General features: G+C 34.0%; 2 protein-coding genes across 2 annotated transcripts; both read left to right on the forward strand.

Annotated features, from left to right (window-relative positions):
- Nucleotides 1-1,808: 1,808 nt before the first annotated feature.
- LOC124836962 (putative sodium/metabolite cotransporter BASS5, chloroplastic) lies at nucleotides 1,809-6,945 on the forward strand. The gene is made up of 8 exons (XM_047312233.2): nucleotides 1,809-2,135; nucleotides 2,256-2,356; nucleotides 3,844-3,971; nucleotides 4,145-4,338; nucleotides 4,411-4,663; nucleotides 4,750-5,003; nucleotides 5,076-5,158; nucleotides 6,568-6,945. The coding sequence occupies exons 1-8, from the start codon at nucleotides 1,958-1,960 to the stop codon at nucleotides 6,649-6,651; spliced, it is 1,275 nt and encodes a 424-aa protein (XP_047168189.1). The 5' UTR covers nucleotides 1,809-1,957; the 3' UTR covers nucleotides 6,652-6,945.
- Nucleotides 6,946-8,902: 1,957 nt separating this feature from the next.
- Nucleotides 8,903-11,364, forward strand: LOC124836964 (YCF49-like protein). Its single transcript, XM_047312234.2, has 4 exons — nucleotides 8,903-9,250; nucleotides 9,377-9,455; nucleotides 9,545-9,613; nucleotides 11,009-11,364. The coding sequence occupies exons 1-4, from the start codon at nucleotides 8,994-8,996 to the stop codon at nucleotides 11,102-11,104; spliced, it is 501 nt and encodes a 166-aa protein (XP_047168190.1). The 5' UTR covers nucleotides 8,903-8,993; the 3' UTR covers nucleotides 11,105-11,364.
- The last annotated feature ends 2,543 nt before the right edge of the window (nucleotides 11,365-13,907 follow it).

Here is a 13,907-nt window from a genome sequence, read left to right on the forward strand (position 1 = left end):
CGAACGCCCTCTTATATAGCTTTACGCTTGTGCTTTCGGCCAGACGTAAACATCATGAGTGTTGTGTGAGAATTTGAGAAGCCTGAAAATATCCTTTTGAACTCTTAGTCATATTATTAAAACATAAACTTTAAGTATCTCATCTTATATAAATCCAAATTTTCTATGATTTTGAATCAGCGAATAGCCTCGACCTAAAAGCGTACGTCCTAAGTGGCGCTCGGTCTTAGACCGAACGCTCGTCCTAAAAGTGTAAATGATAAGTAGCGCTCGGTCCTATACCGAACGCTCGTTCTCTCCGTAATTATCAACAAGCAGTAAAAGCGTTCGTCCATAAATTTAAATAGCGTTCGTCCAATAGTTCTAGTAACGTTCGTCCAATACTTTAGTGACGTTCGTCCAAAATCTTCATTTAAATACCTATTTTCGCGCTTGGTCATTGACTGGCGATTTGTCTTCTGAATTAAGTCGTGCTCGGTTTATTTATCCAAACAAATTGTGATATATCTATCCATTGGATTCACTCTAGCGTTATTGAACCTAAATTATTCTAAGTAATTTCCAGATCATTCTAGAGTCAGTTCATCTAACTGATTCAAGTTGTACTGAAGTCCATCTAAATAACTTATGTTGGTTTTATTCTACTCGTGAACGAGCTTTTCTTGGTATTGTATTAACGTTCGTCCTCTATTACAAAGAGGGTTGGACGTTCGTTCTTTTATGGAAGTGGAACTAAAAGTGAAAGTGTGAATAAGATGAAAGATTGAGATGTGCGAATGGTGTAAGAGATGAAATTATGATTGTTGATTTTGAACGAGCGTTCCAGGGAGGAACGACTCTTGGTTGAAAGTTGAGATTTGTAAAGTATGAATGTGGTAAGCTTAGCTGGCGGTTCATCCTGATATTCCGTGAGTGCTCGTTCTCAAGTAGAGATGAGTAGGTCATGTGTGGGAATGGCAGGAGGTCTTAGTCCATAACTGTAACTTGGACAGAACGGACTAACCTCAGGTGGCAGCTGACGAGTATTCCAGCTCTTCCACCTGGGTGCACGGACGTCATAGCTACACAGAATTCATACAATCCGGACGGTCGGTCTAGTACCAGGATTTTGATTGAGTTAATGGATGAATTGAATGCATGTGTTGTGAATTAATTGATATATTTGGTATGTATGAACTGTATGTTTTACTTGAATTAAATTCAATAAGCTTACCCTTGCATTTCCATTGTGTTGTCTGTATATGTATATCCGTCATGTCCTTGCAATGATCATCCGTGTGGATGTGAGCAGAAGGAGATACCTCACTGGAGCAAACGCTTGAAGAAGGATTCATTGCGGAAGAAAATCTAGTGGAAGTAGAAGTGAAGGCCGAACAGTAGTGCGTTCGGTTTTTAGTTAGTGTATTTAGGATAGCGGGCAGCTTGTGAGCGAGCGCCCTTTTACTTGATGTAAATACTTGGACGTTCGGTATTTTATTTTGTAAACCGTTCGTCCTCATTGTTTTGTAAACGCTCGTAACTTATGAATGCATTTAAGGCCGTTCGGCTATTCTCGAATTTAATCCTTGTTATTTTAAGACTGTTTTGCCATATAGATAAATGTGATTATTCTAAGTATATAGTTGATGACTGTATAATTTTGGGATGTTACATGTGTTTATATCATTTTCATATTTTTATGAAAATATAAAAAATATATAGTAATTTAATTTTTCTAATTTAATAATCATGCATAAACAAAATTAATTAAGAACTAAAGAAGAAGAAAAATATAAACAATAAAGAGCAATTGATAGATTTCTCATTTCAAAAATGGATCTGATGATGAGAAAAACTCAGTCAAGTTGGGAAAAACATCAGTGTCGTGGTTAGATGTCGAAAGGAACAGGAGTAAGAAAGATTCAGTAGAATCAGGCGCAGTGAAGCAGTCTGAAAAATTGAGCATCATCACAGGAGAATGAACACAGCCATGATTTCAGGTGCAGTGAAGCAGTTTCACAACATTCATTCCACGCGTCTCTCTCTCCTCTGTCTTTCCAAACCCAAATCCCCAATTATGCTCTCATCATCATGCTTCTCCACCAACAATAATATCTCTTCTCCAATCTCCATTCGCTTCAATTCACTATTCCCATGTAATTTACACTACTACTCCCTCTCTCTCTCTCTGCACCTATTATTGCTTCTCTTTTCAAATACAATAATCCCTACTAGTTACTGTTATGCTTCATATCTCCGTTGTTCTGTTTCTGTAGACCGGAATTCCAACATTCCGAGCCTACACTTTGCATCGCTGGACTCATCGGATTCCCTCCCACCCGATCCCTCGCAGATTCAAACCTCTGCTTCCACCCAGGTATTTTTATTCTTTGTTACCACCATTTCAACAATAAAACCCAAAATTTGACAAGCGTTTGACTCGTGACTGACTTAACTTACAAATGTTTGAGCTGTTTTTGTAAAAGACAAAGCACAGCTGCAGGTCTTTTCCAGTCAGAGAAATTTGACCTCAATTCTAATTAGGGAAAGCATAAAAAACATCTCTATTCTTAAGTTTTTTCCCGCTTTTAAAACTCGTCTTCCGTTCATAAATTTTAAGCGTTGCAGTTGCGGCATTTTTTTACATTAATATTCAATAAAAACTAACAAATTCTCTATTCCCCTTAACTAGGCACTATTCTTTCATGGTTAAAGTATGTTTTCTTTCTACCCTTTAGTTTCATACTTGTTTTCAGTAATTGTACTTTTAAACAGAAATAGATGAATTCAGTCTTTCAATTCTGGAAAATGTGTGATTTTATTCCTTCGCTATAGTTGAAGTTAACATGTTGTAACTATTTTTTCGCAGAATTATGAAAAATACTAAATTCACATGGTTTGAGAACTAATTAATTAATTTTTATTGTTTTAGTTGTTTTTTTAATTTTTACTTTAACTGTTAGATTAATAGATGGTAAAGATTGTTGCACAGGATCCTCTGAGTAACTTCAAAGAGGAGAGGATCTAAAGCATTTTCGGAACACGACCCTCACAAGTAATTGATATTGATGCTGACCTCTTTTGTGTTTTTCCTAATAAAAAATGGTTAGCAGACACTTAATTAGGAGTTCGGACTCGTTATAGTCCAGAAACATAGTTTTAACCCTGATAAATCAAGCATGGCCTCATCATAGCCCAGACCTACCAATAATTTCAATTCTACAATGGCACAGCTAAGACCTATATTTGTCCACTAAACTACGGTACCGGATGCGTGAAATCTTTTAGTTTAGAGAGTGGCCGAAGGATAATCGGGATAAAAAATGAATGTATCATTTGAAATTTCGAATGATACATGATTGCCATCCTTAACCATTTACATGATATTTTATGACGCAGTTCTTCTTTGCTACATCTGTTACAGTATTTTCCCTCCTGATCAATACTTTTACAGAATCAGTTTTTCTTTTCTTTTCTCGTGCTAGTGATTTTGTGAAATTCATGTGCAAGAACAAACCACGAAATCACTTGTTCCACTTCCCATTTAATGATTCTCACATACAATTTTCTCAATAATAAAGTGTATTGAAAAGAGCATGTTTCTGATATTTCTTATGCACACATTTCTATATGTCTATGCACATGATGAAAAATCTGCGGAAATATTAGTTCTAGTACATTTTGCAATTTTTTTTCTTTCTACCTTTTCCATCGAGATTCAGAACATTCAGGCTTCTTTCCTGTAATCAAGTTTGACTTGCAGATATGCATATGCACTATGCAGGCTTCTCTCATGCGTGTAATCAAATGAAAATGAAAAAAGGCATCTTCGTTTTTGTTTATTTTCTTTTTCTTTTTTCTCAGGTGGAGCAAAATTCAATTTCTATTCTGGAGATTCTGAAGCAATCAAATTCATATCTGCCTCATGTACTCATTGCTAGCATACTACTTGCTCTAATCTACCCACGTTCTTTAACGTGGTTTACCAGCAGGTCTGTGGATGTTCTGATGAATTGATTGATAACAAGATTGTTATGCGAGTAGTTGCAATTTTGCAAATTTAAATAGTCAGATGATTTGCAGTTAATGAAGTAACAACAATTATCCCTGATGTAGAATTTCATGCTGCATTTCTTCAAAGTTTAAACTGCAAATATTCTTGCAGATACTATGCACCAGCGCTAGGTTTTTTGATGTTTGCAGTTGGGGTTAATTCAAATGAAAATGACTTCATTGAGGCATTTAAGAGGCCAGCAGAAATTGCCACTGGTTATTTTGGCCAGTTTGTTGTGAAGCCTCTTCTTGGATATCTGTTTTGCCTGATTGCAGTAACTGCTTTAGGCCTACCAACAACAGTAGGTGAGGTTGCTGTCTCTTAACAATAAAAGGTGCTACTTGGATGCACTAATTATTGGCTGTAAAATGAATCAGGTGCAGGAATTGTCTTGGTGGCTTGTGTTAGTGGTGCCCAGCTTTCAAGTTATGCTACTTTCCTGACGGATCCACAAATGGCACCTCTAAGCATAGTTATGACATCACTGTCCACTGCTTCAGCGGTTTTTGTCACGCCACTCTTATTACTGTTGCTCATTGGGAAGAAATTGCCTATAGATGTAAAAGGAATGGTGTATAGCATTACACAGATTGTGGTGGTACCTATTGCAGTTGGCCTGCTTCTAAATCGGTAATACCACGATCTCAGACATATGTTAACATCAGTGTGTTTTTTTTTTTAAAAGGTGTAATCTTCTTGCCCATTCATTTTTACAGATTCTTTCCTCGGATTTGTAATGTTATTCGACCATTTTTGCCTCCTCTGTCAGTATTGGTAGCGGCTATCTGTGCTGGAGCACCACTTGCCTTGAATGTTGAGACTATGAAATCCTCCTTGGGAGTCGCTATCTTGTTCCTTGTTGTTGCTTTTCATTTGTCATCTTTCATAGCGGGTTATTTCCTCAGTGGATTTGTCTTCCGTGATTCTCTTGATGCAAAGGCACTGCAGCGAACAATTTCCTATGAGACAGGTACACAATTTTTAGACATCAAAGGCCTGTAATATCATCTTTACTTCAATAACTTCATTTATCTAATGGCAGGAATGCAAAGTAGCTTGCTAGCCCTGGCCCTTGCAAATAAATTCTTTGAAGATCCAGTAGTGGCTATTCCTCCAGCAATTTCTGTAAGTTTCTCCGCCAGTTAAACTTCAACTATGATCATATATGTCTGGTAATACAAACCCTCTTGTGTCTCTTTCCTGTTACATATAAGTTTGACTGTGTACGTATCTGTTTACCTCAATGATATATGATTTTAAATCTATAAAAATGATGAATAGAATGATATATGATTTAAAACTGCATTGTTATAGCTACACGGCCGATAGCTTTTATGTTTTGAAAGATGCAAACCTTTGCTTTTTTCAACAAAATATAATGCATTTGTATCTACTTGTGCATATTGAGAGGACAGTTACGTGAACTGCAAGGTAGTTTTCTTATGCTTTTAATTACTATTGGGCAGTTTTGCGTTTAGTAACCATTTTATAGTTATGTATGCGTGTTTTTCTGTATATGGCATGTCAGTTTGTGCGTCCAGTGTGGGGATTAATTGAGTGTGATCCAGAGAGTAAGACTAGCTTTGGGCTCTCATGCCTGTGTATTGTGTATTGTGTATTGAGAGATGTATTTGTAACGAAGGTGTAAGCTGGACAGTCTTACAGGGAAAATAATAACGTAGCAAATATGCAAATAGAGGGGCAAAACATGGAAAATGATTGTGTATTGTGTATTGAGAGATGTATTTGTAACGAAGGTGTAAGCTGGACAGTCTTACAGGGAAAATAATAATGTAGCAAATATGCAAATAGAGGGACAAAACATGGAAAATGATTGGGTAGTTGCTAACAACCTGGAAATTCAGGAAGTGAAACTTGAGACTAGGATCTGTACCTGCAATAGCATGCTGATGCTGAGGGAATTTGTATGAGGAATCCTTCATATAAGGAGAGAGAATGTGGTAGTGAAAGGAATGAGGTTTTTGGTATCTTTCTCTTTGATTATTATCTGATGTTTTCTTTTACCTATGATTCTTTTCTTTCGGTCACTTTGATTGGAAATGAATTAGTTACAGAATTTGAATAAAATAGTTCAATCCTTGCTTCATTTCCTATACTTTCTTTCGGTCACTTTGATTGGAAATGAATTAGTTACAGAATTTGAATAAAATAGTTCAATCCTTGCTTCATTTCCTATGCTGTTTTATTCAAATTCTGTGGCTAATCTACTCTCAACCAAAGTTGCCGAAAAGAATCGAACAATCATAAGTAAGAAAAAGTATCAGAGAATAATAAGAGAGAAAGATACCAAAAGTCTCATTCCTCTCCCTACCACATTCTCTCTACTTATATGAAGATTCCTCACACAAATTCCCTCAGAATGCTATTGAGGGTACGGGTCCTATTCACATGTCTCACTTCATGAATTTCCGGGTTGTTAGGAATTAGCCCATCATTTTCCATAGAGAAGTGAGTGTAGTGTTGTTAAAAAATTATCATTTAATTGCATTATAAGTTGCGAAATTTGCTTGCAGACTTCAATTATGTCTTTGATGGGATTTGGTCTTGTCCTGATTTGGACCAGAAGAAGAAAAAGTGAGACAAAATACAGCTCTTGAAAGGTATTGGTACAGGGATATGTACTGCAAATTGGTCCATCTTGTATTGAAGCGAGCATCAGTTCACCTTCCCAGGAGGGACCGATCACAGTCACAGTGATAATATCACATGTATTCAGGAATCTCAATTTAAGATGCAACTTCAGGATGAATAAGATCCAGGTCTTCAGTAACTTCTGTGATTTAATATTTATTACTTTGAACGCACGAACCAAGGTGCTGTCTAACATAAGCCAGATCCTCCTCATGCGTTAGTTGCCGTTAGATTTAATAAATGTATAATTGATGGCTGAAGTTCGTTACTTGCAACCTAGTCAACTGGTTCGGTAACGGGCATCTTTCAAAAAACATAACTCCAAGTAAAAGGTTTGCTGGAAATAATAAATGTAAGAATCCCAAACAAATAATTCCCACGAAAGTACATAAACATACTAAAAAACTGCCTTCACTGATCCTAAATAACATATTTATAGTTCCCTACTTACTAAGCCGAAATTAAAAAACTGCCTCTGCGACAAACAATTACCCTTGAGACAGGTACACATTTTAACCATATGCATATATGAGATGCAGTTGTATGTAGCACTTTACATAAGTGACTTTTTTTCTATATCCAGTTGCAAGAATGCAAAGTAGCCGCCTGCAATTTCTGTATCTTGTCCTTTCTGTTAGATTTCAAGTTCAGTTATATGGTAAACCATTTTCACTTGAAAAAAAAGTTTGTTTTGACACAATTTTACAGCTATTTCACAACTCATTTAAGAGTAAAACAGTAAAAAAAATTAATTTTATTTTTGTAAGGAAAAAGAAAAAGAGAAAAGTAACAAAAGGTAAAGGTTATGTCAAATGGAGGAAAAAAAATTGATGTGAAAGTACGAATATCCTTTTCACTTAGGTTGGTTTGTCGCATCGGCGGTAAAAGTAAAACTAAAAAAATTTAAGTAAATTTTTAAATTCTTGGAATGTATTTTATGTGTTCTTAGAAGTTCTTTCCGAAACATATTTTCTGCAGGAATGTTTTGGAAAATTCATTTCGAAACACATGTGTTTCGAAAATTCTAATCTGAAAAGTTTATTCCAAAATATATCTCATACGTTTTGAAATTTTAGTTCAGAAAATCTTATTCTTGAATTTTTTTTTTTTTAAAATTTGTTTCTAAAAATCTTGTTTCAAAATTTTGAAAAGCTTGTCCTGAAAAGTTTTCAGAATATGTAATTTAAATATCCGAAGCTCTCAACTACATCTTTTAGCTTCTTCTCCGTTGGTGTTTAGCTGTTGCTGCTTTGGATATGAAGGCTTTTGGAAAGGATATTGCTGAAAATCAGTTCTGTAAAACTTGAAGTATCTCATTTGGTAAGCAATGGATGACTTTTTTGTTCAACATTTTCTACCAGTAGTAAGCTTGCCCTTGGTTTTAAGGCTGTTTTTAAATTGCGCAATTACAAATTTTTTATATTAAGCAATGAAAATAGAAAAAAAAGTTAAAATTAATTTTTTGAATTGTATAATTTTTTTAAAAAAATACTTCTTTTATTTGATCCATCTTTTTCATATATTTTTATCATGAAAAATATATTTTAGATTATATAATTAAAATATATTTTTATAAATTTAAAAATAGATATTACGAATTAGTAATCTAAACTGTAACTACAAATTAAAAACGTTTAGGTTAAATTTTATATATTAAGATAGGTGTAATTTTATCTTTTAACTTATCATATGAAGACGCAAGAAAATAATGACAATGCATAAATCATTTTAAATTATAATAAATTTTGAATGAAAAATTAATCATTCAACAAGAAGTAAATAAAGTAAGCGAGAATTTATTTAAATCACAGCAATTGGTATTTAATATATATTTAAAAATTCTAACATGAAATTAATTTTGCACTGAGAATCTTCATTTTTTTTGTTTTATTACTGTTTCCATCCTTTAACTAGAAAAGCTAAAGGATAGGCCTTAAATGTTTTATATGAAAAATTAAAAATCATTGAATATTTTCAAATAAAATGTATTCAGTCCCATTATTTTTATTCAATTAATATTTTTGTATTATTTATTAGACCTAATAGAATGAAACCAGAGTGATTGATAATTTATAAAATAACAAGTTGGTTTGAAAATAGTTAAGAAATAATATATTTTCCAGCAAGATAGAAAAATATATCTAGTGTTTAAAATTCTGAAGGTCTATTTATTTATCTTCAAATTATAAAATAAAGCTTTAATTACTTATTTTACAGAAACTAAATGAAAGAAGGAGAAAGGATGTTATCCAAAACCAAGCTGCAACATTAGAAGCTGCAGTTACAGTTACAGTCTCCAACTCCGGCCATGGCGGCGACAGCGTTCTACTTGGCAAAACCATTTTGCACTTCCAAAATTCCTTTGCCAAGAGTGAGCGACAGTGGAATTAGAACCGTAAAGTGTGAAATTCAAACCAAATTGAAAACGGGTTTCCTGGGACTGGGTCTGTTCCACTTCCTCAACTTTGTCGAACCAGCTGCATCTCTGCAACTGCAACTTCAGGAACCTTCTAATGCCCTCTCACTGCCTACATGGGCCATTCACGTCTCCAGTGTCGCTGAATGGTCACTTTGCTTTCTCCATCGTTTCAATTGGCTTTAGCGTTATTATCACATCAAAATTACCTGATGAACCATGCATTTTCCTACACTTACTCTCTTCATTGCTTGTATTTGTATCCAATTATGAAGGATTATAGCCATGGCTTTGGTGTGGCAATATGGGCACAAATCTAGATACCCTGCTTGGAAGGGCCTTTCTTGGGGTATGGTGAGTGACTTCAGTTTCTTCACTCTCCATTTTTCATGCCTATTTTGTACCATCATTTGCTATTCCTTCATCTCATTTTATTGTTGTAGGTACCTCTACTTGGTGGAGCTTTTTGCGCGTGTACATGGCATTTCTTTTATAACTCTGAGACTCTTGAGGTAATAGGTTTTTTCGTCTTTAATGCAGAACTACTCTCTATTATTACTACTTATACCAATCTTAATTGACACGATTAATAATTAAAGATCAAATGCTTCCTCTTGTGAAAATTGTGCAACATTTGCTTTATCGAAGAGTGTGTGTGTAGCAATGATCATTAATTCCGCATTCTGGTTGAGGCTTTGGAGCTTTGTTACGGTTGGATTGATGGAAAGGACTGAAATAGAACGAGACTGTGTGCAATTGATGGTTTAAAATGACATGAAATGCATTCCATTCCATAAAATAAACCTTTTTTTTTTCTTCCCATCCACACTTTGAACATGTATTTGTTTCCTTTCCATCATAAAATAAATCTAAATAATGGAATGATAATGCCGTTCCATCTCACTCCATTTTGTTTTATCTCATTCATTCTACTCACCATTAGATATCTAACTTTAATCTAACCTTAACTTTAGAGCCTGGAGTTGTATGCTTGAGTGTTGTTTTGAGAACATTTCAAAACTCACCATTGACTTTGCATGAATTCCTTTGGAGGCTTTCTTATTACAGAACTTAGACTACACAATACTTTGGATATTCAACATCTAGATTATAAATCAGGTAAAACCAATGCCCTTGAAAGCATTTTGTTGTCTGGAAGGAATAACCAACTTATGAAAACATTAAATATCTTGTCTCTGTGTGTGTTGGGGGCAGGCCAAGATTGAATTTGGGCGGAGTGAGGGCCCCGTAGAGGTTGCCAACTCTTTTTGTCTGCCCAATCAAGCTTTGCCACATTGGTAACTTATAATTCTGTTTTATAAACTGAAATCTAATTTAATTCATCACAGCAGTGTGAAATTAGTTTTCTCTTTTTAAATCTAGAAGCTGAAAAAATACCTGCACTAAATTGAAAGTTTAAATAAATTACAATTTAATGAAAGGTCTCTGAAAAGTAAGAAGTAAGTGTTAGCGGTGGATTGCCATAGTTGATTTGTAATGTCAATTTTCTCTCCATTTAGTTAGTAAAAGCAGAATACTCAACTGTTGGAAAGAGTAAAGAATAGAGACAAAGTTAGAGAATTCTTTGTGCGATGATGTAGAATTAGATACTACTAGATACTTGAATTTGGTCTTTCTCTGTGAATAAACTAGATGCACGTCTTGATTTATTACCACCATCCATGTGTAGCAGAATACACAAAACTAAAAATTTCGGATTACTGAGTTGTTCTGTGAAATAATTCTGATCCATTACATGTTGCCCTTTATTGAGTCTGACCCTGTTGAGAAAACATTCTTGTTGAATTACAATAACTAACCATATATGTTATTTACATGTAATACAATGTGGTCGACTATGTAACATGCTGAAGATGTTACATGATTGGGGTTCTCTAATGGTGCAGGTATTGGTGGCTCTTCAAGCGGCACTGACTGTTATAGGAAATGCCACAATGTGCATAGCTGCATATAGGATATACAAATCATCCCAAGGCTCCTAGAACTTTTGAATTGTATGTACTTGGTTATCTGGAACCATGTATATAGGTCTGAATGAAAGTCAAAGGCTTCTTCTGCTGATTGGTAACTTATCCTTGATCTGGAAGAATGTGAGAAGAGTTCGCTGGCATACCAAAATATTTAATGACAGATAGAATCCATATATCCTTATTTATAAGATAAACATGCTAGGAGATGATCATTCTTTCTGAATTTTATGCACAGTAATCTGTTCATTAATTTTATGCGCAAGTTTCCCTTACCTGAAGAAGTCACAGTTCAACTTTTAATTACTTTTGAACCGTTTAAGATATTGTGTATGGTGAAAAACTTCCATTGTCCACCATGCTTGTACATGTGTCTTCTAAAAAATTTACGGGTTGGAGGAAGAAACAGCAATGAGTATTATATTATAGGATACTATATATTCACGTTGCGGTTTAAAAAAAAAGTATTTACAAACTTAGACCTATGTGAGTGACGATTTTAGTATAACTATCGTGTAAGGTTTATCCTTTTCAAACTTATACCTATTTTTACTATCATTTTCAAACTTATACATATATCAATTTTCAAACCTTCATTTTTACTTAACCTTGAAGAATCTGAACATCCGAGTTTGAAATGCGTAAATTAATCTGTTTCAATAAGGGTGTGGTGTTAACATCATTTAAAAAAATGTTAAGTTAGACATCGATGTGTCGTGTTTAACTTTCTTTAGTTTATATTTAAGTCTACCAAACATATCATTTCTTTCTTTATATTTGAGTTTAGGGGAAGTATTAAGTATGGTAAGTTAATTTATGCTTAAAATGACCTATGATCAAAATTTTATTAACAATCTTTTTAAATAGTAATCTCTCCCCCTAAATTAAATAGTCAGGGCAGAGGACCCGATTGAACTATAAGTACTGCATGTCTATCCTCGAGGATTTCAAGGGACCATAATTTCGTTTAATCCTTCGAACTCATTCATATGGTGTTTTCTGCTTAATTTACGGCAATCAAACTGTCCTGGGCAATGATTTAATTGAGCAATAAATGGTATGAACAAAAAGTTGTACTTATATGTCTTTGTTTTGAAGGTAAGAGTGTGTTAATTAAGGCTTGTTTACATACAAATTGTATTATGAGTTTCACGAGTATATTGATGGGACGTTTATTGATATTTGTATGGTATGACTGTTCGATCAACTTAAGAACTGGACGGTTAATCAGCTACAATTTTATTAGAGTCTGTCGAAAAACCGAGTGGTAGGACTAAAAGCATAGCCGATCTTAAGCTAGACCATTACCATTTGGACCGTAATTAGGTTCAGACTAATGAGTAGTTCATTTTGAAATCTATAAATGCATATTTGTGGTATTTAGGTAGTTGGTTACATTCATTACATATTTATTGCTAATACGTTTATACTCTCATTAACTTTAACATTGGAGTATCTTCTGTATATAACACCCCTAATTCGACCGATGACGAGTGTGGCGTGAAGGAAGAACTTTTACTTGTACTTAGAGTTAAAAAACCATTGTAAAAAGTAAATTTGATCTCAATCTCTTTAACTGAAACAATATCATTTTCAACTTAAAAATTTAAAACAATTAGTTTATGTATTTCCTTTTTCATGTGAGCTCAACTTTTTCATCCTATTAAATATGAGACTTGTATTCTTTGTAAGAAATTGAAGCTTACTATATCGAAGTTTGAAGAAGGGTCCATAATATTTAGAGATGGATGGTAGTTGAGAAGTGAGGAATTGTTTTATGATGAACATTGTCCTGAAACTGAGGCACATGCATAAATGATTTGAAGTTGTGGTCCATTCCATAATTAGCTATGTGATTCTTCACGTGCCCTACTTCTTTTCGAGTAACAAAACCTGTTCATCTTATCCCTACTGAAACTCTTTGCTATCGACGTCGTTGATGAGAGAGTTCATGGCTTGTCATAATAACTCTGAATATAAAGTTGCCATGATCGCTGTCCTTTTCGGAACAAAGCAACTTCTTCATGTTGCCATCCATTCTCAACTCTCTCATTCATATAACATATCCATGCTCCTTCTTAATTGCTCATGTCTATGCCTATGCCCTGTGACCATTCATTTCTTACACAATCATGCTATTCAATCAAGAACGTGCATTTATTCTTCTAATCTCTTTTTGGCTTTTCCTCTCTTTCAACTTGCAAATTTAATGCCTCTGCGTTCTCATTCATTGTTCACATAAATCTAATAATTAATGTTCCAGATTGAAGCTCAGGGTTTGATCATACATTGTTGGAAAAGTGTTAAATGGTGTGGGGTTTCTCCACCCACTTACCATATTTCGCAATCCTCCACTAACTACATTTTCAAACTCTGTTTCCGTGTGGGCTGGGAGAGAAAAAAGAAAAAGAAAGGAAAAGAACGAAACATAATACAATAACTAAAAATAATAATAAATGTGATAAGTGGAATAATACAAAAAGAAAATAAATAAAAATTAGTGACTAAGCATTTTGCTTGTATTTCACCATCATAGTAGAAAAAAAATCATTCTCATAAAAAAAACAGAATATAAATAACATTAGGAAACAAGTAGAAAAAAAAATTGAAAATGAAATAAAACATTAGGAAAATACGAAAACCAACAAAGCAGATAATAAAAAAGTTGAGTTTCTAGTAAAGAGTACATTCACAAATAAGAATATCATTACATACATCTATAAATACATACATCTATAAATAACCTCAAAGTTTACACATTTGTATATTTAATAAAAATATCATTACATATCATGTAATTTTTCTGAAAAAAAAAAGT

This window comes from Vigna umbellata, chromosome 10, assembly GCF_029865625.1.
Source record: "Vigna umbellata cultivar VRB3 chromosome 10, Vumbellata_1.0, whole genome shotgun sequence".
NCBI classification, from domain to species: domain Eukaryota; kingdom Viridiplantae; phylum Streptophyta; class Magnoliopsida; order Fabales; family Fabaceae; genus Vigna; species Vigna umbellata.